The sequence below is a fragment of the Pongo pygmaeus genome, chromosome 1 (assembly GCF_028885625.2).
Source record: "Pongo pygmaeus isolate AG05252 chromosome 1, NHGRI_mPonPyg2-v2.0_pri, whole genome shotgun sequence".
NCBI classification, from domain to species: domain Eukaryota; kingdom Metazoa; phylum Chordata; class Mammalia; order Primates; family Hominidae; genus Pongo; species Pongo pygmaeus.
Genome location: NC_072373.2, coordinates 224661578 through 224687018, shown reverse-complemented (window position 1 = coordinate 224687018; position 25441 = coordinate 224661578). Strand labels below are relative to the sequence as shown.

Here is a 25441-nt window from a genome sequence, read left to right as displayed (position 1 = left end):
TTCCTTCCTGGCCTCCAGCCCCTAAGGCGTGCTATATAGATGAGTGGGGGTTCTCCTACCTCTGTAGCTTAGACACAGCTACAAGGTCAAGACCAGTCATCTACAGTTGAAGCAGTGGATCTTTTTCAGTAGGTTTATGGATATGTTTTACTCTCAGACTCACCAAAGCCCAAGCAGTCACAGATTGGAGTCTGGGCAAGCAGGATGGGCCCATTCATGTATCCTCTGACGTCATCCTGGATCTTGCAAAGACCAACCCAGCTGGCGTTCACAGCATATAGTATATGGGTAGGGGCGACATCAGAGTGGGTAATCCGGAGTGCAACTGCATTGAAAGGGACCTGGAAAATGAATTTGCATCTCACTCTATTCATTGCTACTTCGAAAGACCACTTAATTTTTACAACTAGATTAACCAGCTATCTAAAGATAGGTCTGCCAAAGTGCCTACCCCAAAGTATCTCTAAAGAATACAAACGGCCAGGCACAGTGGCTCACGCCTGTAATCCCAGCACTTTGGGAGGCCGACGCGGGCGGATCACGAGGTCAGGAGTTCAAGATCAGCCTGCCCAACATGCTGAAACCCTGTCTCTACAAAAAACACAAAATTAGCCGGGCATGGTGGCGGGCGCCTGTAATCCCAGCTACTTGGGAGGCTGAGGCAGAAGAATCGCTTGAACCTGGGAGGCGGAGGTTGCAGTGAGTGGAGATCGCGCCACTGCACTCCAGCCTGGGCGATAGAGCAAGACTGTCTCAAAAAAAAAAATTAATAAATAAAATATAAAAATAAAAAATAAAATAAAATAAAATAAAAAATTCTTTAGGCTGGGAGCAGTGGCTCACGCCTGTAATCTCAACCCACTGGGAGGCCAAGGTGGGTTGATCACTTGAGGTCAGGAATTTGAGACCAGCCTGGCCAACATGGCGAAACCCTGTCTCTACTAAAAATACAAATATTAGCCAGGGATGGTGGTGCGTGCCTGTAGTCCCAGCTACTTGGGAGGCTGAGGCACAAGAATCACTTAAACCCAGGAGGCGGAGGTTGCAGTGAGCTGAGATCATGCCACTGCATTCCAGCTTGAATGACAGACCAAGACTCCATCTCAAAAACAAAAATTAAAAATAAATAAATAAATAAAATACAAAAATTTAGCCAGGTGTGGTGGCGCATGCCTTTAGTCTCAGCTACTTGGGAGGCTGAAGCACTAGAACTGAGAATCACTTGAACCCACGAAGCGGAGATTGCAGTGAGCCAAGATTGTGCCACTGCAATTCAGCCTGGGTGAAAGAGAAAGACTCTGTCTCAAAAAAAAAAAACAAAAAAAACACTTAAATTTAAAAAATAAATGTGGGCCGGGCACGGAGGACACGCCTGTAATCCCAGCACTTTGGGAGGCTGAGGCGGGTAGATCATCTCAGGTCAGGAGTTCGAGACCAGCCTGGCTAACATGGTGAAACCCTGTTTCTACTAAAAATACAGAAGATTAGCTGGGCGTGGTGGCGCACGCCTGTAATTCCAGCTACTCGGGAGGCTGACACAGGAGAATCGCTTGAACCCGGGAGGCGGAGGTTGCAGTGAGCCAAGCACGTGGCATTGCATTCTGGCGTGGGCAACAAAGCGAAATTCCATCTCAAAAAAATAAATTAATAAATGTGAAGTAATACAAGACAGATTAAAGTATCGGCAGATAAATTTCACATTCACTTAAAGAGCACCTCCAGGTGAATAAATGACCCATAAACTAAAACCCCATTAGCAAAGTGACTTAGACTCTCCAGGGGAGATAACTCAGAGGCCTGGAGCCCACGCCACCATCGGGCCCAAGAAACACATCCTTGCTGCCCAGGTCTGCCGCTTCAGCCTATGTGACCTAAGGCAAGTGCTTCCACCTGACAGTGCCCAAGGCTCAAAGCTGTAAATGAAGCATGTCTTAGCCTTTCTCTCATAGGGTGGCCACGAAGTCACTGAGCCCCTCCATGCTTGGCAGAGTGCCTGGCACGGAGCAAGCGCTCAAAACCGGACAGGCTGTGCGGCAGAGCAGACCTGGGCTCAGAGTTGGGCGTCCTGTGGCTTCAGTCCTAGCCTCAACTTTGACTACACCATTTTGGGCAAGCTGACTCCCAGTCCCTGGCCTTGGTTTTACCATCTGTAAAATGGGGATAATAACAGGACCACAGTAAGTAGTGGAGTTACACAGGCTTAGAACAGAGCACTGCAGAGAGTAAGCATTTCAGAAGTGCTACCTGCCGCTAGTTTTGTTTTTTTCATCATCCTGAATCCTAACACTATCATGCTTTCCTCCCAAAACAATTATTAGCAGCCTGGATTCCAAGTTGCAAATACTCTGGTGGTGGAATCTACTTTTGACAACAGTAATGTGAAGTACTTCTTTTTTTTTTTTTTTTTTTGAGTCGGCATCTCGCTCTGTCACCCAGGCTGGAGTGCAGTGTCATGATCTCAGATCATTGCAACCTCCGCCTCCTGGGTTCAAGCAATTCTCCTGCCTCAGCCCCCTGAGTAGCTGGGACTATAGGTACATGCCACCACGCCTGGCTAATTTTTTCTATTTTTAATAGAGGGGGGTTTCACTGTGTTAGCCAGGATGGCCTCGATCTCCTGACCTCGTGATCTGCCTGCCTCGGCCTCCCAAAGTGCTGTGATTACAGGCGTGAGCCACCGCGCCCGGCTAATGTGAAGTACTTTAAGAGTGCTCTCTGGGTGCCAGGTTCCACTGTGAACGCTCCCTGAATCCACACGTTCACTCTCTGAGGCCCAGTAGCACCCCTGCTCTACAGCTGAAAAGTGGAAGTGCTGGAGCAGCCCGTGCGACCAGGTGGGACATTCAAACCCAGTACGGAGCCACACTTATCCTCAGTACAGAACCGTGGCTAAGAGCAGTCACTGGAGCTGAACTACCTGGGCCTGCATGCCAGCCCGGCCCCTAGTGCTGAGTCCCTCAGCCTCTCTACACCTCAGTTTCCCCATCTGTAAAGTGGGAATAACGACACAACCTGTGTCACTGGGATGTTCTGATTAAATGAGCGAGGAGTTATGAAGTGGTTAGAAGAGTGCCCAGCACACAAAAAACCACACAAGTGTGTAACAAAATGAAGACAATTTCTCCTGTAAGTTCAGATTACCTGATAGGGTGTCAGGCTATGTAAAGGAGAAAGTGGTTTGGGCATCGGGGGCTGCAGCTGGCTAAGGTAACTCAAGATGGACAGATCTCGAAGAATTTTGTTATGTGACTCTCTGAAAGGCAAATCACAACAAGGTAAGTAGACATTTCACCCTCAACGGCCACCTCCCACACCTGTCATCACAGAGGTCGCATCTTCACAGAGTACTGGGCTTTCCAACACTGGCCCCCTTGACAGACCCCAACTGGAAAAACAGGAAGCGTAAAGACTCTCCTTTAAGTCAAAGTTGCTGGCAGCCAGAGGTAGGGGACACTTCTGGATATTTCCACTGGGAACATAACAGTTCAGAAAACAACTGGTTCGTCTTTGTAAATGCACAGCTGTGATAGAGACCTGAAGATTTTAGAGGACTCAGGCCTTTAGAGGAAATGAGAATGGCAGGCCTTTTTCAACGGAAGGAAAAATAATTCTTCAGCCAAATGAGGGTTAGTTACCTATTTCTTGGAGTTATTCTGAATGCAAAGTCTGTATAAACACCTATCAGTTTATGTCCAGTGAACTCAACTGGACTCTCTTTTTCTTCATCAGCAAATTCCAAAGCATCTGCAAATGCTGCGAGTCTGAAACGTCGATTTCTCATCTTGGTCTTGCTTTTTGTGTACAAGCCATCCATGTCATCTACATACTGCGGGGTAAGGTCTGGCATGTATTTACTGTGGTCAGAGCTGAACTGAACCACATGGCTGGGAGACAGCAATCGGATCAGATCAATGAGAAGCAGGAGCCCCTGGTCTGTGGGGAAGAGACATTAGTACAGCTGATACGCTCAAGAACAGTGACGCGCTCAAGAACAGTGACATGCTCCTACGACAAATGGGTGCATTTGTTCTAAGACAAAGAAACCATCAATACGTTGGACTTCGGCTGGGCACAGTGGTTCATGTTTGTAATCCCAGCGTGCCTTGACAGGCCAAGGTGGGCGGATCACTTGAGGCCAGAAGTTCAAGATCAGCATGGCCAGCATGGCAAAACCCCATCTTTACTAAAACTACAAAAATTAGCCGGGCAGAGTGGCACACTCTGTGTGCCTGTGGTCCCAGCTACTCTGGAAGCTGAGGTGGGAGGATTGTTTGAGCCTGGGAGGCAGCGGATGCAGTGAGCCGAGATCACGCCAGTGCACTCCAGCCTGGGCGACAGAGTGAGACCCTGCCTCAATTAAAAACAAAAAACAAAACACTGGGCTTTAACGTGGATGTCTGAAACTAACAGTACTCACACTGCCTGTCCTCCCCTTGCAGATGTGCACATGCAGGCTTACCTGAAACCCATCCCATAGTGTTGACGATGAGAGGGGACTCTCTCTTGTAAGCGCTGAACACGTATTTCACTATGTCAATATAACTCTCATAGTTGTTTTTACAAGAAGGTTTCCCATAATATACCATCTTCTGTGGAGTCCTCAGGTGAGTGAAAGGTGGTCCTAAAAAGATAAAGATAAGTAATCAGATGAGTAAGGTGAGTGATCAGTCCTGGCTACTTAAAAGGTGGTGAGGGTTTTGTTTCAGCCGTTATCACTGACAAAGAACCTTAGGAAATCTGAGACCATCCTACCTACAGGAATACTCTAATTCCATTTTTTGGAAATCTAAGCTTTCAACTTAACACAAAGACATGCTCACTTTCACATAAACGGCTAATGCCAATTACGTCCTAACATGGCCATTCATTCAGTGAACACACAAATCTGCTAACTGCTGGGCTTGTTCCAGTGATTGGGACATATCTGTAAACAAAACAGACAAACATCCCCACCCTCACAGGGCTTCTATCCCAATGAAAGGGCAATGAATAGTCATGTGTGTCTTATAGGAATACAGCAATGACTCTGTTCTAGGCCCTTCACATAGAGCCTCTAATTTTCTTTCTTTTTTTTTTTAGACAGAGTTTCACTCTTGTTGCCCAGGCTGGACTGCAATGGCGCGATCTTGGCTCACTGCAACCTCCGCCTATCGGGTTCAAGCGATTCTCCTGCCTCAGCCTCTCAAGTAGCTGGGATTACAGGCATGTGCCACCACACCCGACTAATTCTGTATTTTTAGTAGAGACGGGGTCTCTCCATGTTGGTCAGGCTGGTCTTGAACTCCCAACCTCAGGTGATCTACCCGCCTCAGCCTCCCAAAGTGCTGGGATTACAGGCGTGAGCCACCATGCACAGCCAAGAGCCTCCAATTTTCATAATCCTGTGGCAGGTAGTAGTATCCTCATTTTTACACATGAGGAAATTGGGAAAGAGATCAACTTGAACAAGGTCAGCCAGTCAGTAAACAGCAAGCTGGCTGTTTTACCGGACCCAGAGGGCCCGGCTCCTGTGTTCACACTCCTAATCATGACATATCTCCTCTAGCCAGGGACAGGGAGCTGAGCAGTTCAATGAGGGCAGGGCCAACACAGTCAGCAGGCCAGTGACCAGGACTGTGTGTGACAGGGTCAGAAGGGAGATGGCCTGGGTCACAGTGTGACTACAGCAAGGCCATCTGTGACAGAGACTCAACCGTCAGAGTGGCCACTATGATGGGAGCTGGGAATTCAGCCAGCGAGGCTCCCTTCAAGGTTGGGGCCAGTAAGGGCAGGGATGTGGGGCAGCCAGCAGCAGAGGGAGTGGCCTGTATAGCTGAAAGAAGACTGAGCAAATATGCAAATATATTGTAAATAATCATAGGCAGGTTTCTTCCCACCAGAGAACCAACTTACAAATATGAAAGTGAGGAAGGCTAACGAGAGTGACACCTGGTGTGTTAAGCCAGAATCAGATGAGTCAGAAACTCATGGCTCTCTTTCTCTCTGTCTCTCTCTCTTTTTTTCTTTTTATTTTTTTTGAGACGGAGTCTCACTCTGTCATCCAGGCTGGAGTGCAGTGGCGCAATCTCAGCTCACTGCAACCTCCACCTCCTGAGTTCAGGTGATTCTCCTGCCTCAGCCTCCCAAGTAGCTGGGATTACAGGCACTTGCCACCACACCTGGCTAATTTTTGGATTTTTTAGTAGAGATGAGGTTTTGCTATGTTGGCCAAGTAAGTTGGTCTCAAACTCCTGACCTCAAGTGATCCGCCTGCCTCGGCCTCCCACAGTGCTAGGATTACAGGCATGAAGCACCGTGCCTGGTTTTAATGAAATAGATAGAAAAGGTATCTACAGAAGTATAGATCTATATGCATACATACACATATACATATGTATGTTTGGGTTTAAATATGCAATATATGCTAGCTCTGTGCACTGAGGGGATCTAGAAACAATGACACACCAGAGGCAACAAGCGTGCAAGTACTGAAACTCTGGTTTCAATCTCTCTCCATGAAAAGGAGCCAGGGCTCTCTGGAAAAATAGCTCATTCCAAGGCTATGGAAGAGAAAGTGAAAGATGACCCCAGAACTTCCTGTTTTGCCTGAAAGTTAAGACAGTGCTCAAAAAAGGATGGAGCCATGGAGTAGCCAGGGTCAGTACAATTGGAGGGCCCAGGCCAAGGGTGCAGTCAGGACCTAGGACGTAAGAGGAGCTCAGTAGACAGACAGGTCCTAGGAGGTGGCCAGCAGGGCAGAGCGGCTGCTTATACATAGGGATATTGTACACATAAATTAATGTATTCAGAATAATGAGAGCCAAGTTTTCTTGTTTTCGTTTTTTTTTTTTAAGACAGGGTCAGCTGGGCATGGTGGCTTACACCTATAATTCTAGCACTTTGGGAGGCCAAGACAGGTGGATCACCTGAAGTCAGGAGTTCGAGACCAGCCTGGCCAACGTGGTGAAACCCCGCCTCTACTAAAAATACAAAAAATTAGCCAGGCATGGTGGCGGGTGCCTGTAATCCCAGCTACTTGGGAGGCTGAGGCAGGAGAATCGCTTGAATCCAGGAGGCACAGGTTGCAGTGAGCCGAAATCGTGCTATTGCACTCCAGCCTGGGCAGCAAGAGCGAAACTCCATCTCAAAAAAAAAAAAGTTGGAGGTATCACATTCTCTGACTTCAAAAGCAGTTATAATTAAAAGAGCATGGTCCAGACCGGGCTACAAAGTGAGACACTGCCTCTACAAATAATTGTTCAAAAATTAGCCAGGTGTAGGCCGGATGCAGTAGCTCACGCCTGTAATCCCAGCACTTTAGGAGGCCGAGGCGGGTGGATCACCAGGTCAGGAGATCGAGACCATCCTGGCTAATGTGGTGAAACCCTGTCTCTACTAAAAATGCAAAAAATTAGCCGGGCATGGTGGCGGGCACCTGTGGTCCCAGCTACTCGGGAGGCTGAGGCAGGAGAATGGCGTGAACCCAGGAGGCGGAGCTTGCAATGAGCCGAGATCACGCCACTGCACTCCAGCCTGGGCGACAGAGCGAGACTCCGTCTCAAATAAAATAAAATAAAATAAAAAAATAAAAATTAGCCAGGTGTGGTGGCTAATAATAGCTGTTATCCTACCTACTCAAGTGAGGTAGGAGGATCCCTTCAGCCCAGAAGCTTGAGGTTGCAGTAAGCTATGATCACACCACTGTACTCCAGCCTGAGTGACAGACTGAGATCCCGTCTCAAAGGAAAAAATAAGGCCAGGTGCAGTGGCTCACACTTGTAATCTCAGGACTATGGGAGGCTTAGGTGGAAGGATCACTTGAGCTCAGGAGTTTGAGACCAGCTTGGGCAACATAGGGAGACCCTGTCTCTACAAAGTCTAAAAAAAATGTAGTTAGGCTTGGTGGTGCATACCTGTTTTCCCAGCTACCTGCAAAGCTAGCCTGAGCTCAGGAGGTAGAGGATGCAGTGAGCTGTGATTACGCCACTGTACTCCAGCCTGTGTGACAAGCAAGACCCGGTCTCAATAAATACATAAATATTTTTAAATTAATTAATTTTTTTTAAGTAAAACAGCATGGCAGGATCAGGCATGGTGGCTCTGCCATCTCAGTGCTTTGGGAAGCTGAGGCAGATCACCTGATTCCAGGAATCCAAGGCTGCAGTGAGCTATGACTGTGCTAATTAATGCACTCCAGCCTAGGTGACAGAGTGAGACCCTGTCTCTCTCAGAAACCAAGCACGGTAATGGCATAAAAAAAGACATATCACCCAATGGAACAGCATAGAAAGCCCGGAAATAAACACTGCATTTACAGCCAATTGACTTCTGACAAAGGTGCTAATAACAAAACAAGGGGGAAGGACAGTCTTCAATAAATAAGGCCGGGAAATCTGGTTATCCACGGGGAGAAGAAGGATACTAGATATCTTTATCAAACACCATATACAAAAATCAACTCAAAATGGAATAAAGACTTAAGTATTAAGACCTGAAACTGTAAACCTACTAGAGGAAAAGCTTCATGACACTGGTCTAGGTAACAATTTTTTGGATATGACCCCGAAAACAAAGGTTAACAACAGACAAATGAGATGGCATCAAACTAAAAAGCTTCTGCATAACAAAGGAAAAAATTCCAAAGAGACAACCCTCAGAATGGGAGAAAACGTCTGTAAATCATCCATCTGATAAGGAGTTAATATCCAAAATATGTAAGGAACACAAGAAACTCAACTGCAAGAAAACAAATAACCCAACTGAAAAATGGGTAAGGCACTTGTACTGACTTCAAAACTTAGTGAAAAGCTATAGTGATTAAAACCATATGATACTGGGTCAACCCGATGAAACAGAAATGGAACCAGGAAATAAGCCCATACATATAAGATCAAACAATCTTCAAGACAGTCTTTTCAACAAATGGTGGTGGAAAATCTCAATATCTATATTCAAAAGAAAGAAGCTGGACCAATTCCTTAAACCATATGAAAATATTAATACAAAATGGATCAAAAACCTAAACTTAAGAGTAAAAACTGGGCTGGGTGTGGTGGCTCACACCTGTAATCCCAGCACTTTGGGAGGCCGAGGCAGGTGGATCACGATGTCAGGAGATCGAGACCATCCTGGCTAATTCGGTGAAACCCCGTCTGCACTCCAGCCTGGGCGACAAAGCAAGACTCCATCTCAAAAAAAAAGAGTAAAAACTGAACAAATTCAGGCCGAAAAATTTAAAAATAAAAAAATTTAAAAAGTTAAAAACTATAAAGCTCTTACAAGAAAACATTAGAGAAAATCTTGATGACATTAGATTTAGTAATGATTTCAAGGATATGACACCAAAAGCATAGACAACAAGTGAAAAAATAGATACACTGACCTTCATTAAAATTAAGTACTGTGCATCAAAGGATACTGTCAAGAAAGCAAAAAGACGGCCAGGCGCGGTGGCTCACGCCTGTAATCCCAGCACTTTGGGAGGCCGAGGTGGGCGGATCACGAGGTCAAGAGATCGAGACCATCCTGGCTAACGTGGTGAAACCCCGTCTCTACTAAAAATACAAAAAAATTAGCCGGGCGTGGTGGCGGGCGCCTGTAGTCCCAGCTACTCCAGAGGCTGAGGCAGGAGAATGGCGTGAACCCAGGAGGCGGAGCTTGCAGTGAGCCGAGATCGCGCCACTGCACTCCAGCCTGGGCGATAGAGCAAGACTCCATCTCAAAAAAAAAAAGAAAGCAAAAAGACAACAATCTACAGAAAACATTTGCAGATTGCATATCTCATAAAGGATTAACATAAAGAACTACTATTAATATGAAGAACTACTAAACTCAACAAAAAGTAACAATCCAAATCAAAAACAAGCAGGCTGGGGCCGGATGCTGTGGCTCACGCCTGTAATCCAGGCACTTTAGAAGGCCGAGGCAGGTGGATCACCTGAGGTCACGAGTTCGAGACCAGCCTGGCCAACATGGTGAAACCCTGTCTCTACTAAAAATACAAAAATTAGCCGGGCATGGTGGCGGGCATCTATAATCCCAGCTACTCGGGAGGCTGAGGCAGGAGAATCGCTTGAACCCGGGAGGCGGAGGTTGCAGTGAACCGAGATCACACTACTTCACTCCAGCCTCGGCACTCCGTCTCAAAAAGGAAAACAAACAAAAAACAAAAAAACAAGCCGGCTGGGTGCGGTGGCTCATGCCTGTAATCCCAGCACTTTGGGATGCTGAGGCGGGTGATCGCCTGAGGCCAGGAGTTCGAGAGCAGCCTGGCCAATGTGGTGAAACCCTATCTCTACTAAAAATACAAAAATTAGCCAGGCGTGGTGTAGTTCCAGCTACTTGGGAGGCTGAGGCAGGAGAACTGCTTGAACCCGGGAGGTGGAGGCTGTAGTGAGCCAAGATCACGCCACTGCACCTTAGCCTGGGCGAAAGAGCGAGACTCTGTCTCAGAAACAAATGAACAAAAAAAAACACACAAGCAATATTCAAGGACTGGAATAGACATTTTTCCAAAGAAGATATACAAATGGCCAATAAGCACATGCTCAACATCATTAGTCATTTAAGGGAATGTAAATAAAAACCAACATGAGACATTACTTCACATAAACTCAGACAGCTATAATCAAAATAAGCATTGGTGAGGATACGGAGAAATCAGAACTCTTGTACATTGCTGTTGGGAATGTAAAATGCAGCTACTGTGAAAAACAGTTTGGCAGTTCTCAAAACATGAAACACAGAACTACCATAAGACCCAGCAATTCCACTCCTCGGTATACACCTGAAAGAACTGAAAGCAGGATATGGAGGAGATATTTGAATACCCATGTTCATAGCAGGATTATTCACGAAAGCCAACATGTGGAAAGAACCCGAGTGTCCATCAACAGCTGAATGGATAAACTAAATGTGATATACACATACAACTGAATAACATTCAGCCATCAAAAAGAATTATTATTATTATTTTTTGAGGCAGAATCTCTCTCTGTCACCCAGGCTGGAGTGTAATGGTGCAATTTCAGCTCACTGCAGCCTCTACCTTCCAGGTTCAAGTGATCCTCCTGCCTCAGACTCCCAAATATCTGGGACTATAGGCATGGACCACCAAGCCCAGCTAATTTTTGTATTTTTTTATAGGGACTGGGTTTCACCATGCTACCTTGGTCTCAAACTCCCAGGCTCAAGCAATCTGCCCGCCTTGGCATCCCAAAGTGCTGGGATTACAGGTGTGAGCCATGGCATCTGGCCAGGAATTAAATTTTGATACATGCTACAACATGGATGGATTTTGACAATACTATGCTGAGTGAAATAAGCCAGACAAAGGATAAGTATTGTATGACTCCACTTACATAAGAATAGCCAAATTCATAGGGACAAAAAGTAGAACAGAGGTGAAGTCTCTAGGGGCTAGGAAAGAGGACAAGAGGAGGACAAGAGAGAGTTAAGGGAGTTATTCTTTTTTTTGAGACAGAGTTTTGCTGTTGTTGCGCAGGCTGGAGTGCAGTGGTGCGATCTTGGCTCACCGCAACCTCTGCCTCCCGGATTCAAGCGATTCTCCTGCCTCAGCCTCCCAAGGAGAGTTATTTTTTATTTTTTTTGAGACAGAATCTCGCTCTGTCGCCCAGGCTGGAGTGCAGTGGTGAGATCTCAGCTCACTGCAAGCTCCGCCTCCTGAGTTCATGCCATTCTCCTGCCTCAGCCTCCTGAGCAGCTGGGACTACAGGCGCCCGCCACTACGCCCGGCTAATTTTTTGTATTTTTAGTAGAGACAGGGTTTCACCATGTTAGCCAGGATGGTCTCGATCTACTGACCTCGTGATCCATCTGCCTTGGCCTCCCAAAGTGCTGGGATTACAGGCATGAGCCACCAAGCCCAGCCGAGAGTTATTCTTTAATGAGTATAGTTTTCATTTTGGGATGACAAAAAACCACACCCGACTAATTTTTAAATTTTTTGTAGAGACAGAGTCTCACCATGTTGCAAACACAACAAAACAAGTTGTGGCCAGGCACAGTGGCTCATGCCTACAATCCCAGCACTTGGGAGTCAGAGGTGAGTGGATGACCTGAGGTAGGAGTTCGAGACCAGCCTGGCCAACATGATGAAACCCTGTCTCTACTAAAAATACAAAAATTAGCTGGGCATGGTGGCACGTGCCTGCAGTCACAGCTACTCAGGAGGCTGACGCAGAATAGCTCGAACTCAGGAGGCGGAGGTTACAGTGAGCACGGATCACGCCACTGCACTCCAGCCTGCCTAGGTGACAGAGCAAGACTCCATCTTAAAAAAAAAAAAAAAAAAAGCAAGCAAGGTGGTACTTACTCCAGCAGCACATACACTAAAAAACTGGAATGATACAGAGAAGACTGGCAATGGGCTCTGCACAAGGATAACATATTATTTTTTTAAAGTGATGTAGAATTGTGGATAACTGGTGAATTTTCAATAACATCTATAGACTGGTTAACAGCTTTTTTTTTTTTTTTTTGAGATAGAATCTCGCTCTGTTGCCCAGGTTGGAGTGCAGTAGCATGATCTTGGCTCACTGCAACCTCCACCCCTGGGTTCATACAATACTCCTGCCTCGGCCTCCCAAGTAGCTGGGACTATAGGCACGTGCCACCAAACCCAGCTAATTTTTGTTTTTTTGGGTTTTGAGACGGAGACTTGCTCTGTCGCCCAGGCTGGAGTCAGTGGCTTCACCTCAGCTCATTGCAACTTCCGTCTCCTGGTCAAGCAATTCTCCTGCTTCAGCCTCCCGAGTAGCTGGGACTACAGGCGTGCACACCATGTCCAGCTAATTTTTGTATTTGTAGTAGAGACGGGGTTTCCCCATGTTGGCCAGGCTTGTCTCAAACTCCCTACCTCAGGTGATCCACCAGCCTCAGCCCCCCAAAGTGCTGGGATTACAAGTGTGAACCACCACAGGCGGCCTGATTAACAGTATTGATTCAGTATTAATTTCTTGGTCTAGATAGTTGTACATAAGATGTTGAAATTAGGGAAACATGTGTTTCTAATTTACATAGAACAAAATAATTTTTGCCACCACACCCAACTAATTTCATAAAACAAAATGAGTAGCAGTTCCATTTCCTAAAATGAGAAAGCACCATAGTTTGTTTTTTGGAGGTTAGAGGAACAAGTTATGGAAAGACCATGAGTTTGGTAGGCGCATGTTCACTTTTAATATTTTATACTCTTCTATTTCTGAGTTTTTGTAAGCATCATCGCATATGAATTTCATAAAACCAAGACATTCGAGAAATATGTAATACATACCCAGAACTGGTTCTGTAATATTAAGCAAAGAAATGCAACCAGGAGGGGTAAATTCTGTCTGTCCCAGATCACATTCCAAATAGTCAACGCAGGGAAGACTGCAAATTTTTAAAAAAGAAAAAAGAAAGAAAATCCTAACTAGCTTTACTCGGTAGAAAGGATAATCAGACAGTAAAGATTTCATGTGACACACAGGCATAATCCACCACACAGCACTTTAGAAGTGAAGCCTCAAGATGACAATCGCTGTTTAAAAACGAGTCCAGAGAAATGCAGTGCAGGTGTGGTCACAATGTCCATTTGTAACATGGAGACAACTTACGCTTTCAGATATATATATGTATATATTTTTTTGCAATGGAGTCTCACTCTGTCACCCAGGCTGGGGTGCAGTGTGCAATCTCGGCTCATTGCAAGCTCCGCCTCCCGGGTTCACGCCATTCTCCTGCCTCAGCCTCCCAAGTAGCTGGGACTACAGGCACCCGCCACCACGCCCGGCTAATTTCTGTATTTTTAGTAGGGATGGAGTTTCACCATGTTAGCCAGGATGGTCTTGATCTCCTGACCTCGTGATCCGCCCACCTCGGTCCCCCAAAGTGCTGGGATTATAGGCATGAGTCACTGCGCCCGGCTGAATTTTTTTTTTTTTTTTAAACGGAGTCTCACTCTGTTGCCCAGGTTGGAGTGCAGTGGTGCGATGTCGGCTCACTATAACCTCCATCTCCTGGGCTTGAGCAATTCTCCTGCCTCAGCCTCCCAAGTAGCTGGGATTACAGGCATGTGCCACCATGCCTGGCTAATTTTTTCTATTTTTAGTAGAGACGGGGTTTCACAGTATTAGCCAGGATGGTCTCGATCTCCTGACCTCGTAATCTGCCTGCCTCAGCCTCCCAAAGGCTTGGGATTACAGGCATGAGCCACTGCGCCCAGGCTTTATTTATTTATTTATTTATTTATTTTGAGACACAGTGTCACTCTGTTGCCCAGGCTGGAGTGCAGTGGTGTGACATAGCTCACTGTAGACTCGAACTCCTTGGCTCAAGCCAGCCTCCCACTTTGGCCTCCCAAAGTGCTGCGACTGCAGATGCAAGCCACCATAACCCACCTCTGTTGCTGTTTTCAAGGTAAAATTTCAGATCTGGCATGGTGGCTTATATCTGCAATCCCAGCACTTTGGGAGGCCAAGGTAGGAGAACTCCTTGAGCCCAGGAGTTCAAGACCAGCCAGGGCAACATGGCAAGATCCTCTGTCTACAAAAGCAAAACAAACAAACAAAAAAACTAGCCAGAGGCCGGGCATGGTGGCTCACGCCTGTAATCCTAGCACTTTGGGAGACTAAGGCGGGCAGATAACCTGAGGTCAGGATTTCGAGACCAGCCTAACCAACATGGTGGAACCTTGTCTCTACTAAAAATACAAAAATTAGCCGGGTGTGGCGGTGCACACCTGTAATCCCAGCTACTCGGGAGGCTGAGGTAGGAGAATTACTTGAACCTGGGAGGCGGAGGTTCCAGTGAGCAGAGAACACGCCATTGCACTCCAGCCTGGGTGAGCGAAACTCTGTCTCAAAAACAAACAACTAGCCAGGTGTGGTGATGCACTACTGTGGTCCCTGCTACTTGGGAGGCTGAAGTGGGAGGACTGCTTGAACCCAGGACATCAAGGCTGCAGCAAACCGTGTTTGTGCCACTACACTTTTTGCTGGGCAACACAGTCAGACACGGTCTCAAAAAAAAAAATTAAAAGAAAATTCCCAGGAGTTTGAGAGCAGACTGGGCAACATAGCAAGACCTCATCTCTACAAAAATAAAAAATAAAATAAAAAAATTAGCCAGGCATGGTGGCCCATGGCTGTAGTCTCAGCTGCTCAGGAGGTTGAGGCCACTGCACTCCAGCCTGAGGGAGACCCTGTCTGAAAACACACACACACACACACACACACACACACACACACCCACACCCACACACACACACACACACACCCCAGAACTTATAAATACAGACTCCGAGACCAAGTGTCTCCTCTTGGAAGTCTGCCTGTAGGTAAGGCAAAGTCAGCCCACGCTAGAGCATTGTCACATACTGCAAAGCAGACGGCAGTGAGGACCAGATGCTTCAGCTGGGCAGCTTTAGACCTGTATGTAATCTCTAGCTAGAAGCCAAGAAGCACTCCCTCCAAATCAAAAATCCCACTTCATGACAAAAACCTAGCAATGTGTCAAAGCCATAAGAAAAGCACTCTTACCTATTTAACAACTGGTTAATCAGGTATCTATTAAATGTTGACTTTCCAACATCCTGGGATCCACAAACTAGAATGACAGGGCAGCCATCTACTTCTTCTGAAGGGGAAACAAACATTGATCGCTAGAATTAGCCGTCTTCCTTGGACTCGAATTATGACTAATAATCCTCTGGGGGTTTGGTGGACAGACATTCAGGGTGATCAATGTGTATTACTCACCACAGGAAACATTGACTAACTCTTCCAGGGCTGAAAGGGTACTCTCAGTTAACTGAAGGCCTTTCCTTTTTTTCTCTCTTCTGATGCCAACAGACCTCAAGGCTAAATATTCAGGTTTAATCTGGGGAGTTGGACTCTGAAATCAACAATTTAAACTTTAAGGTGAAAAAATGCACATTTTTTTTCTTCAGTGCTAAAATTAATCAAGCCTCACACAGTTGTGAGCTAGAGAAGATAAATTGTTTCCTCCCTTTGTCTCCTGCCCCAAAATCCAATCCATCAACAAGTGTTGCCAACTCTATTCCTGAAGTTATCCACGTCTATTTTCAGTTTCTGCTTTCTCCTGAGCTGCCATTGCCTCCGCAGGAGACTCCAGAGAAAAAGAAAATGCCTGGTAAGACATGACTGCACAGGAAACATTCAGCAGGAGGCCCTGGCTCTAGACCAGGTGAGTGATGTAGAATCAAGTCAAGGCAACCTCTGAAAACATAAAGCAAAAACACATGGACAGAACATATGCAAACAGAGTTGAAAGGAGGGAGAAGACAGGTCTGTGAAGTCCAGAAGGACTGGGAAAGCAACCCAAGGAAAGAAGAGCAGGCCCCTGCTGAGGCAGGTAAGGCTCAGTTGGAACCAGCTCACCAAAGAGGATGAAGGAAGGGCCCCGCCCATGAGCACATCCTCTTGCAATTCATCAACACTGAGAATAAAGATACCATAAAGAAATGTGAAGCAGGCTGGGCACAGTGGTGCACGCCTGTAATCCCAGCTACTTGGGAGGCTGAAGCACAAGAATCGCTTGAACTCAGGAGCTGGAGGTTGCAGTGAGTCAAGACTGTGGCACTGCACTGCAGCCTGGGCGACAGAGCGAGACTGTGTCTGTGTCTCAAAAAAAAAAAAAAGAGAAGCAGCCTAGTGTGAGGCTTCCTATCGGCAATGCTGGATCCTAGAAAACAACAGAAAAAGGCCTTCAACAATTTGAGAAAAAAGTCTGTTGAACCAACCATTCTACACTGTGTGCAATTATCAATCACTGAGGGCAAAACAAGAACATCTAATAAAATTAGATAACCAAGTTTACTATCTCCCTTATGTGAAAAAACAACTCCAGAATCTACTGACGCATCCAGAGGGTGGGATAGGGAGGGAAGTATCCAAGAAGGAGCGTAAGAAATATGAACAGTGGTGGTGAAGTCCCAGAAAAAAAAAGATAAAGCTGAAAATAAATGAAAAAATGTGGCTGCCCCATAGCATCTGGAACATTCACTTTCAGTAACCAAGGCTTGAGAACAGGCAATTCCATCTCCTCTGCAGTCCTGGTCCAGCTACTGGACTCTGCAGAAGACTAAAAGGCAATCACAACAGTCCGTTTGCTGTCCTGCTCTCATTTCCTCTCTCCTTTCACTTCAAATTCCCCCCACCCACCTCTTATCTATCTGCTTCCCACACAGTGACGACCTTGGTTCCACTTCCCACTGCAGCAGGAAATAATCAGAGGACAACTTCTACTTCCTCTGGCCCTCTCCTAGGGACTTCCTCCAGCCACTATGAATGACCTGGCTGTGCTCCTAAGGCCACATGATGCCGGAACCGGACCCGTCCCTGGTAGCCAACTTACATAGTTCCAGCAGCCTCTCCTCTCTCTGCTGCATGGTTACCTCCCCGCTCCTCTGGATCATTCCCATCTGCCATGTTCCAGCATGTTTTTTTCATCCATCTTAACAAAATTACAAAACTCTCCTGATCATACTTACCCCTGCAACTAGTGCTTCATTTCTTTTCTTCCCTTTACAGCCAACTTCTACCAAAGCAAAATACTTTACTGCTAAGCCCGTGAGTCCCTCTCTACCCAGGCTCTTGACCCCATTCCAATCAGGCTACTTCCCGGCCTCTACAGCCAGCGCTTTCTCAGGTCTCACCTGACCACCAGCAGCTTTCACCACTGCTGTTCAGTTAACTCTTGTTTAAAGACCTCCTGACCTACAGGACATCACACACTGGGTTTTCCACCAAAACCGATGACTATCTGCTGCTCCCTCATCTTCGCCTGGACCTCTTCTTGGAGTGCCCCAGGGCTCAGAGCTGGAACCATCTTGTTTCTGTCTATTCAACTCCATCAGCATTATGATTGCATCTGGTGGCCTGGGTATCCTCTCTGCTGAAGGCTCCCACATTTACACTCCAAACTCTTCCCTGAACTCCAGGCTCACATATTCAACTGCCCACTTGACATGTCCAGCTGATGTCTACCAGGCATCTCAAGGTTAACAAATGGAAACCCACTCCTCCTGCAGTGACCCCATCCCAGTTAATGGCAACTACATGCACCTCAGTCGGTAAGCCAAAAACCTGGTGTGATTCCTTGATTCTTCCTCACCCCTCACATATCCAGTCTGTCTGCCAATCCTGGAGATTAGACTCCACCTACTGGCCCATGGGAGACAATTATAGTAATACAACTTAAGGAAACGGAAAAAAAAAAAAAAAGAACTTAAGGAAATGAATAATACAGTCAGCAAAAATTTAGAGGTGAGGCCAGACACGGTGGCTCACACCTGTAATCTCAGCACTTTTGGAGGCAGGTGGATTGCTTGAGTCCAAGAGTTCGTGACCAGCCTGGGCAACATGGCAAAATCCTATCTCTACAAAAACTACAAAAATTAGCCGGGAGTCATGGCGTGTACCTGTAATCCCAGCTACTGAGAGGCTCCGGTGGGAGGGTCACCTGAGCCCAGAAAGGTTGAAGCTGCAGTGAGCTGAGATCTTGCCTCTGCACTACAGCCTGTGCAACAGAGACTTTATCTCAAAAATAAAAATAAAAGCTCTCTTCTAGGGACGTTGTCTACACAAAGTGAGAATGGTCCAGCATTTGACACATCGTCACAGGCTTTCCTACATCATCATAGGCTTCCTACAATACACCGTCATAGGCTTCCTACAATACACCGTCATAGGCTTCCTACAATACACCGTCATAGGCTTCCTACAATACACCGTCATAGGCTTCCTACAATACATCGTCATAGGCTTTCTACAATACAGCCTCCAACAAAACTATGCTGTCCTGAACCCCTGGTAATAAAATTGTTTGTCTCTGTACCAAGAAGGTTGGGAAAACACCAAAATTTGCATTGGCGTGGCCCAGGCAGGCTTTGAGGGGTCCGTGCCATGAAACCTAAAGTTCTTTTTATTTTTTTTTTGGAAACGGATTCTCACTGTCTCCCAGGCTGGAGTGTGCAGTGGCGCAATCTCAGCTCACTGCAACCTCTGCCTCCCAGGTTCCAGCGATTCTCCCACCTCACCTCTGGAGTAACTGGGATTACAAGTACGTGCCCCACGCCCGCCTAATTTTTTGTATTTTTAGTAGAGATGGCATTTGACCATGTTGGCCGGTCTGGTCTTGAACTCCTGACCTGAAGTGATCTGCCCACCTCAGCTTCCCAAAGTGCTGGGATTACAGGCGTGAGCCACCACGCCCCGCCAAGACCTAAAGTTCTTAAGAGATTGTCCAAAACAAAAAACATGTCAGCAGAGCCTATGGTGGTTCCATGCGTGCTAAACGTGTTCAGGACAGGATCAAGCGTGCTTTCCTTCTCGAGGAGGAGAACATCATTGTAAAAGTGTTGAAGGCACAAGCACACAGACAGAAAGCTAAATAAAAAATGAAGCCTTTTTGAGTAATAAAAATTAAGTCTCGTTAAAAATTAGAGGTAAGGAAAGAGATAAAATATAAGTACATTTAAACTACTCATTCATAATTTAGAGACAATTTATATTATCTCAAATTAATAAACTGAAATATAAAGACAACCATTAAAAACCCCAAAAAAGCCCAGGCATGGTGGCTCACACCCGTAATCCCAGCACTTTGGGAGGCAGAGGTGGGCGGATCACCTGAGGTCAGGAGTTCAAGACCAACCTGGCCAACATGGTGAAACCCCATCTGTACTAAAAACAAAAAAATTAGCTGGGCATGGTGGCATGCACCTGTGGTCCTAGCTACTTGGGAGGCTGAGGCAGAAGAATCACTTGAACCCAGGAGGCAGAGCGTGCAGTGAGCCGAGATTGCACCACTGCACTCCAGCCTGGCAACAGAGAGACACTCCATCTCAAAACAAAAAACAAAAAAACAAAAATTAGCCGGGCATGGTGGCAGGGGCCTGTAATCCCAGCTACTCTGGAGGCTGAGGCAGGAGAATTGCTTGACCCCGGGAGGCGGGGTTGCAGTGAGGTTGAGGTCGCACCACTGCACTCCAGCCTGAGTGACAGAGTGAGACTCTGTCCCAGCCTGAGTGACAGAGTGAGACTCTGTCTCGAAAAAACCAACCAACCAACCAACCAACCAACCAACCAAAAAAGCAGGGCTGGAGCATGGTGTTAATAAAAACCCAAAAAGCACTTAACCAGCTATGATATAAAATGGTGGCTCAGGTATGAAACTAAGGAGGGGAGGATGAACATTTTTCATGATATACCTTTCTATAATAGTTTCTGTATACACGTATTACATTCTGTAGGACTGAGAGCACTAGATAGACCAACTGTTCTTCCAAGACAACATCCTACATAGTCATTTGATATCACTGTTTTGGTGCAAGTAATTAGCAAAACTGAATGAAAACGGGTTCTACCTCTTGCACAAAAATGTAGGATGAACCCGGATAGCTGGTTATGAAGTTTACAGTGGCAGTTTTCAGATGTTCTAGCAACACAATGGAACACTGAGGAGAAAAATTCTGCATCGACCAACGCCTGTCATCTGTAAAGAGAAAAATAAACCACCTTAGAAGCAGTAACTTCATTACATTCCACGCCCTTTAGGACTGCCATCTCCTTGGCTAAACTATAAACTTTAGGAGAGTAGGAATTATGGTTGAGAGCCTTTTGCAGTGGGCCATACTGCATACTAAGAACACACCTGGGAGGAGAAGTCAATCAAGGTTTGCCACAGAATAATTTTGTGGCCGTGAACAGTTTTTCTTGTCAGTAAAATGGTGATAACAATAGTACTTTCACTCTCAGGACCCTTGTAAGGGTTTATATAGATACAGCAACGTCCTTAGCACACTGTCTAGACCATAGTAAGCATCTAAAATAATTTTTTTTGAGACGGAGTCTTGCTCTGTTGCCCAGGCTGGAGTGCAGTGGCGTGATCTCGGCTCACTGCAAGCTCCACCTCCCGGGTTCACGCCATTCTCCTGTCTCAGCCTCCCGAGTAGCTGGGACTACAGGCGCCCGCCACCACGCCCGGCTAATTTTTTGCATTTTTAGTAGAGACAGGGTTTCACCGTGTTAGCCAGGATGGTCTCAATCTCCTGACCTCGTGATCCGCCGGCCTCGGCCTCTCAAAGTGCTGGGATTACAGGCATGAGCCACCGCGCCTGGCCCTAAAAATTATTAATTAGCCTTATTATAGTAGGCCCTCAGTAAATTACCCATTTCTTTTCATTACCAAGGTTAAGATGAGATTTCAGCAAATTCCGGGCTTCCCTTTTCAGTTCCTTCTTGCTTTTCTCAGGCAGTGAGTAATGAAGTGCATGGATACTCAAGGAAGAGTGGGTATACACGGAGAAGATGTCTTGGGCAGGCTGGCCTTGGCTGATGGTAAAACCAAATACCTGCACCTGGCCATAGAGGCAAGTCACACGACAGATCCCACTAAAAGTAAAACCCTAGCAGGGAGAGAAAACAGAAAGAACAAACATTATAGATCGTGTCACTAATGACTGAAACATTTTAAAATCTTTTTTTTTTTTTTGAGATGGAGTTTCGCTCTTGTTGCCCAGGCTGGAGTGCAATGGTGCAATCTCGGCTCACCACAACGTCCGCCTCCCAGGTTCAAGCGATTCTCCTGTCTCAGCCTCCAGAGTAGCTGGGATTACAGGCATGTGCCACCACGCCCGGCTAATTTTGTATTTTTAGTAGAGACAGGGTTTCTCCATGTTGGTCAGGCTGGTCTCGAACTCCCGACCTCAGGTGATCCGCCCACCTCGGCCTCCCAAAGTGCTGGGATTACAGGTGTGGGTCACCGCACCTGGCCAAATTCTAAAATCTTAACTTGCTATTCACACATCAAAAGGCAGGTAAGGCCAGGCACAGTGGCTCACACTTGTGATCCCAACACTTTGGGAAGCTGAGGCAGGAGGATCACTTGAGCCCAGAAGTTCAAGATCAGCCTGGGCAACAGAGTGAGACTTCTCCTTACAAAACATTTAAAAATTAGCAGGGTGCAGTGGCATGCCTCTGTGGTCCTAGCTACTTGGGAGGCTGAGGTGGGTAGACTGCTTGAGTCTCGGAGGTAGAGGCTGCAGTGAACCATAATTACACCGCTCCACTCCATCAAAAATAAACATTGGGACAGGCACGGTGGCTCACGCCAGTAATCCCGGAACTCTGGGAGGAGGTGGGGGATCACTTGAGTGAGGCCAGGAGTTTGAGACCAGCCTGGACAACATGGCAAACCCTCCTGCACCCCACCCCCACCCCCACCACCACCTCTCTACTAAAATTACAAAAATTAACTGGGCATGTGCCTCTAATCCCAGCCACTCCAGAGGCTGAGGCATGAGAATCGCTTGAACCCAGAGGCAAAGGCTGTAGTGAGCTGAGATCATGCCAGTACACTGCAGCCTGAGCGACAGTGATACTGTCCCAAAAATAAATAAATAAATAAATAAAAATTAAATAAAATTAAAAAATTTAAAAGGCTGCAGCCATAAAAAGGGATGAGATCATGTCCTTTGCAGGGACATGGATGGAGCTGGAAGCCGTTATCTTCAGCAAACTAATTCAGCTACAGAAAATGAAATATCGGCCGGGTGTGGTGGCTCACGCTTGTAATCCCAGAACTTTGGGAGACCGAGGCAGGTGGATCACAAGGTCAGGAGATCAAGACCATCCAGGCTAACACGGTGAAACTCCGTCTCTACTAAAAAAAAAATACAAAAAAATTAGCCAGGTGTGGTGGCAGGCACCTGTAGTCCCAGCTACTCGGGAGGCTGAGGCAGGAGAATGGCGTGAACCTGGGAGGCGGAGCTTGCAGTGAGCCCAGATTGCGCCACTGCACTCCAGCCTGGGCAACAGAGCGAGAGACTCCATCTCAAAAAAAAAAAAAAAAAAAAAAAAGAAAATCAAAATATGGCATGTTCTCACTTACCAGTGGGATTTGAACCATGAGAACACATGGATACATGGTGGGTAACAACATACACTGGAGCCTGTGGGGGTCTGGGAAAGGGCATTAGGAAGAATGGATGCTGGGCTTCATACGTAGGTGATGTGTTGATCTGTGCAGCAAACCACCAAGGCACCCATTTAACTACGTAATAAACCTGCACATCCTGCATATGTACCCCGGAACTTAAAAGTTGAAGAAAAATGAAATAAAATAAAATAATTTAAAAAGGCAGCTGATTTCTAAGTAACAGATCACATTGTATTGGGTGACCATAACATACTTTATTTTTTTTTTTTGAGACAGAGTCTTGTTCTGTTGCCCAGGCTGGAGCACAGTGGCGCAATCCTGGCTCACTGCAAACTCCGTCTCCCAGGTTCAAGTGATTCTCATGCCTCAGTCTCCCGAGTGGCTGGGATTACAGGCTCATACCACCATGCCCGGCTAATTTTTCTATTTTTTAGTAGAGACGGGGTTTCACCATTTTGGCCAGGCTGGTCTCAAACTCCTGACTTCCGGTAATCCGCCCACCTAGGCCTCCAAAAGTGCTGGGATTACAGGCGTGAGCCACTGTGCCCAGCTCTCTCTTTTCCTTTTCCTTTCTTTCTTTTCCCCTCCCTCCCTCCCTCCTTCCTTTCTTTCGAGACGGAGTCTCACTCTGTCGCCCAGGCTGGAGTGCAATGGCGTGATCTTGGCTCACTGCAACCTCCAGCTCCCGGGTTCAAGCAATTTTCTTGCCTCAGCCTCCTGAGTAGCTGGGACTACAGGCGTGTGCCACCATGTCCAGCTAATTTTTGTATTTTTAGTAGAGATGAGGTTTCACCATGTTGGTCAGGCTGGTCTCAAACTCCTGACCTCAGGTGATCTGCCAGCTTCGGCTTCCCAAAGTGCCGGGATTACAGGCGTGAGCCACCGCTCCTGGCCCATACTTTATATTTTTAACCTAAGATCATACCCCATGGCAGCTACAGAGAGAGCATGGTGACCGTGAACTCGGCTCTGTGCTCCTGGTTCAGACAGACTCTACCACTCTGTCCTTTTAAAGACCCACAGCTTGCCAAGTCTCTTCCAGAACTTCCTGGGTTTTGTCTTCCCTCCTGCATTAGACAGGGAATCTCCAGGAATGGCGTCCATGTTAAGAATCAGGCCCCCTGAGTTCGACTCCTAGCTCTCCCTCTACTGTGTAAGTTACCCAACCTCAGTCTCTTCGTCTGTAAACACTTAGAGAGGGATAACTACTCCGTAGGAGAGCCGGATGTTTAAATGGGTTCAAAGCCTAAAACACTTGGAACCCTTAAATCGTGGAATTTCTGAGCTCTCAGTAATTGCAATCTTTTTTTTTTTTTTTTTTTTTTAAGCTATTAAAATCCCTTTCAGGGTTCCAGATGCAGTGGTTCACACCTGTAATCCCAGCACTTTGGGAGGCCGAGGCGGGTGGATCACAAGGTCAGGAGATCGAGACTAACCTGGCTAACATGGCGAAACCCCATTCCTACTAAAAATACAAAAAATATAGCCAGGCGAGGTGGCACGCGCCTGTAGTCCCAACTACTCGGGAGGATGAGGCAGGGGAATCGCTTCAACCCGTGATGCGGAGGTTGCAGTGAGCCGAGACTGTGCCACTGCACTCCAGCCTGGGGCACAGAGTGAGACGGTCTCAAAAAAAAAAAAAAAAAAAAGAAAAGAAAAAGAAAGAAAACAAAACAAAATAAAGTCCCTTTAGCTCGTAAGGCCTAGGGACCCCTTAGCAGGGTACCTGTTACCCTGTTGCTCAGGGGAGCCTAGTTGCCACCATCAAGAGGATGGCCTTGAATCCGACTGGCAGCCAGAGAACAGGCCCGGGGGACCACGGTCCTCTCCTACCCTGCAGCTCTCCCGGGGCTGCCTCTCCAGCCCTCCCTGCCCTCGGGGACTACTACCGGCGCCCCCCACCTACCTGCTCGACCGGCAGCAGCAGCAACGCGCGGCCGGGGCCCACTGGCCGCACCGGTGGGATGAGGAGAGGCCGGCGGCAACTCGAGGCGGATTCGAGTTCGAGTTCGGATTCGGGTTCGGAGGCCGGGGTCGGGCTAGGGATCGGGCTGGGGGTCGCGGTGTTGGGTCTCCGGGCCGCCGCCGCGCGCGACACCTGGCGGGCTCCCTCCCTCCAGTCCACGCCGGCCGCCTGGGCTTGCAGTAACCGCCGCCGTAGGCGCCGCCGACCGCACCAGCGCAGGGTCCCGAGCCGGCGGCGGGGCCGGCGGCTGCGGATGAGCTGGGGCCGGGCCTTGCGGGCCCGCAGCCAAGTGGAACGGCAGGAACCCCGCTTTAGCACTAGCCCCGAGTCCGCCATGCTGGATCCTCGGGGCCTACCGCGCGAGAATCTCGCGATATCCCGTCGGTCCGCCCCGCTGCCCGACCAGCTGCGGAAAGGAGCGGCCTCGGAGCCGCCGGCGCCCTCTGCCGGCAACCTCCGGAAGCACACTAGGAAGGTCCAGCCGGACTGGTCGAGGGGCTCCACTGAGGACTCCATTTACATTATGCAAATTCC

General features: G+C 47.3%; 1 protein-coding gene and 1 non-coding gene across 2 annotated transcripts in view; one reads left to right on the top strand and one right to left on the bottom strand.

Annotated features, from left to right (window-relative positions):
* NOL9 (nucleolar protein 9) overlaps positions 1 to 25302 on the bottom strand; it is a 28986-nt gene extending 3684 nt beyond the window's left edge. The window contains exons 1-10 of the mRNA XM_054441415.2: positions 24848 to 25302; positions 21190 to 21409; positions 20369 to 20496; positions 15738 to 15873; positions 15519 to 15615; positions 13274 to 13371; positions 4460 to 4621; positions 3636 to 3933; positions 3142 to 3253; positions 164 to 341 (exon numbers count right to left, since the gene is read on the bottom strand). Of these exons, the coding sequence (XP_054297390.1) occupies positions 164 to 341; positions 3142 to 3253; positions 3636 to 3933; positions 4460 to 4621; positions 13274 to 13371; positions 15519 to 15615; positions 15738 to 15873; positions 20369 to 20496; positions 21190 to 21409; positions 24848 to 25243 (1825 nt within the window). The 5' untranslated portion in view covers positions 25244 to 25302. The remainder of the gene's footprint in view (positions 1 to 163; positions 342 to 3141; positions 3254 to 3635; positions 3934 to 4459; positions 4622 to 13273; positions 13372 to 15518; positions 15616 to 15737; positions 15874 to 20368; positions 20497 to 21189; positions 21410 to 24847) is intronic.
* Positions 12306 to 12416, top strand: LOC129023460 (U6 spliceosomal RNA). Its single transcript, XR_008496809.1, has one exon. It is a non-coding gene; the product is annotated as a U6 spliceosomal RNA (small nuclear RNA).
* Positions 25303 to 25441: the final 139 nt, after the last annotated feature.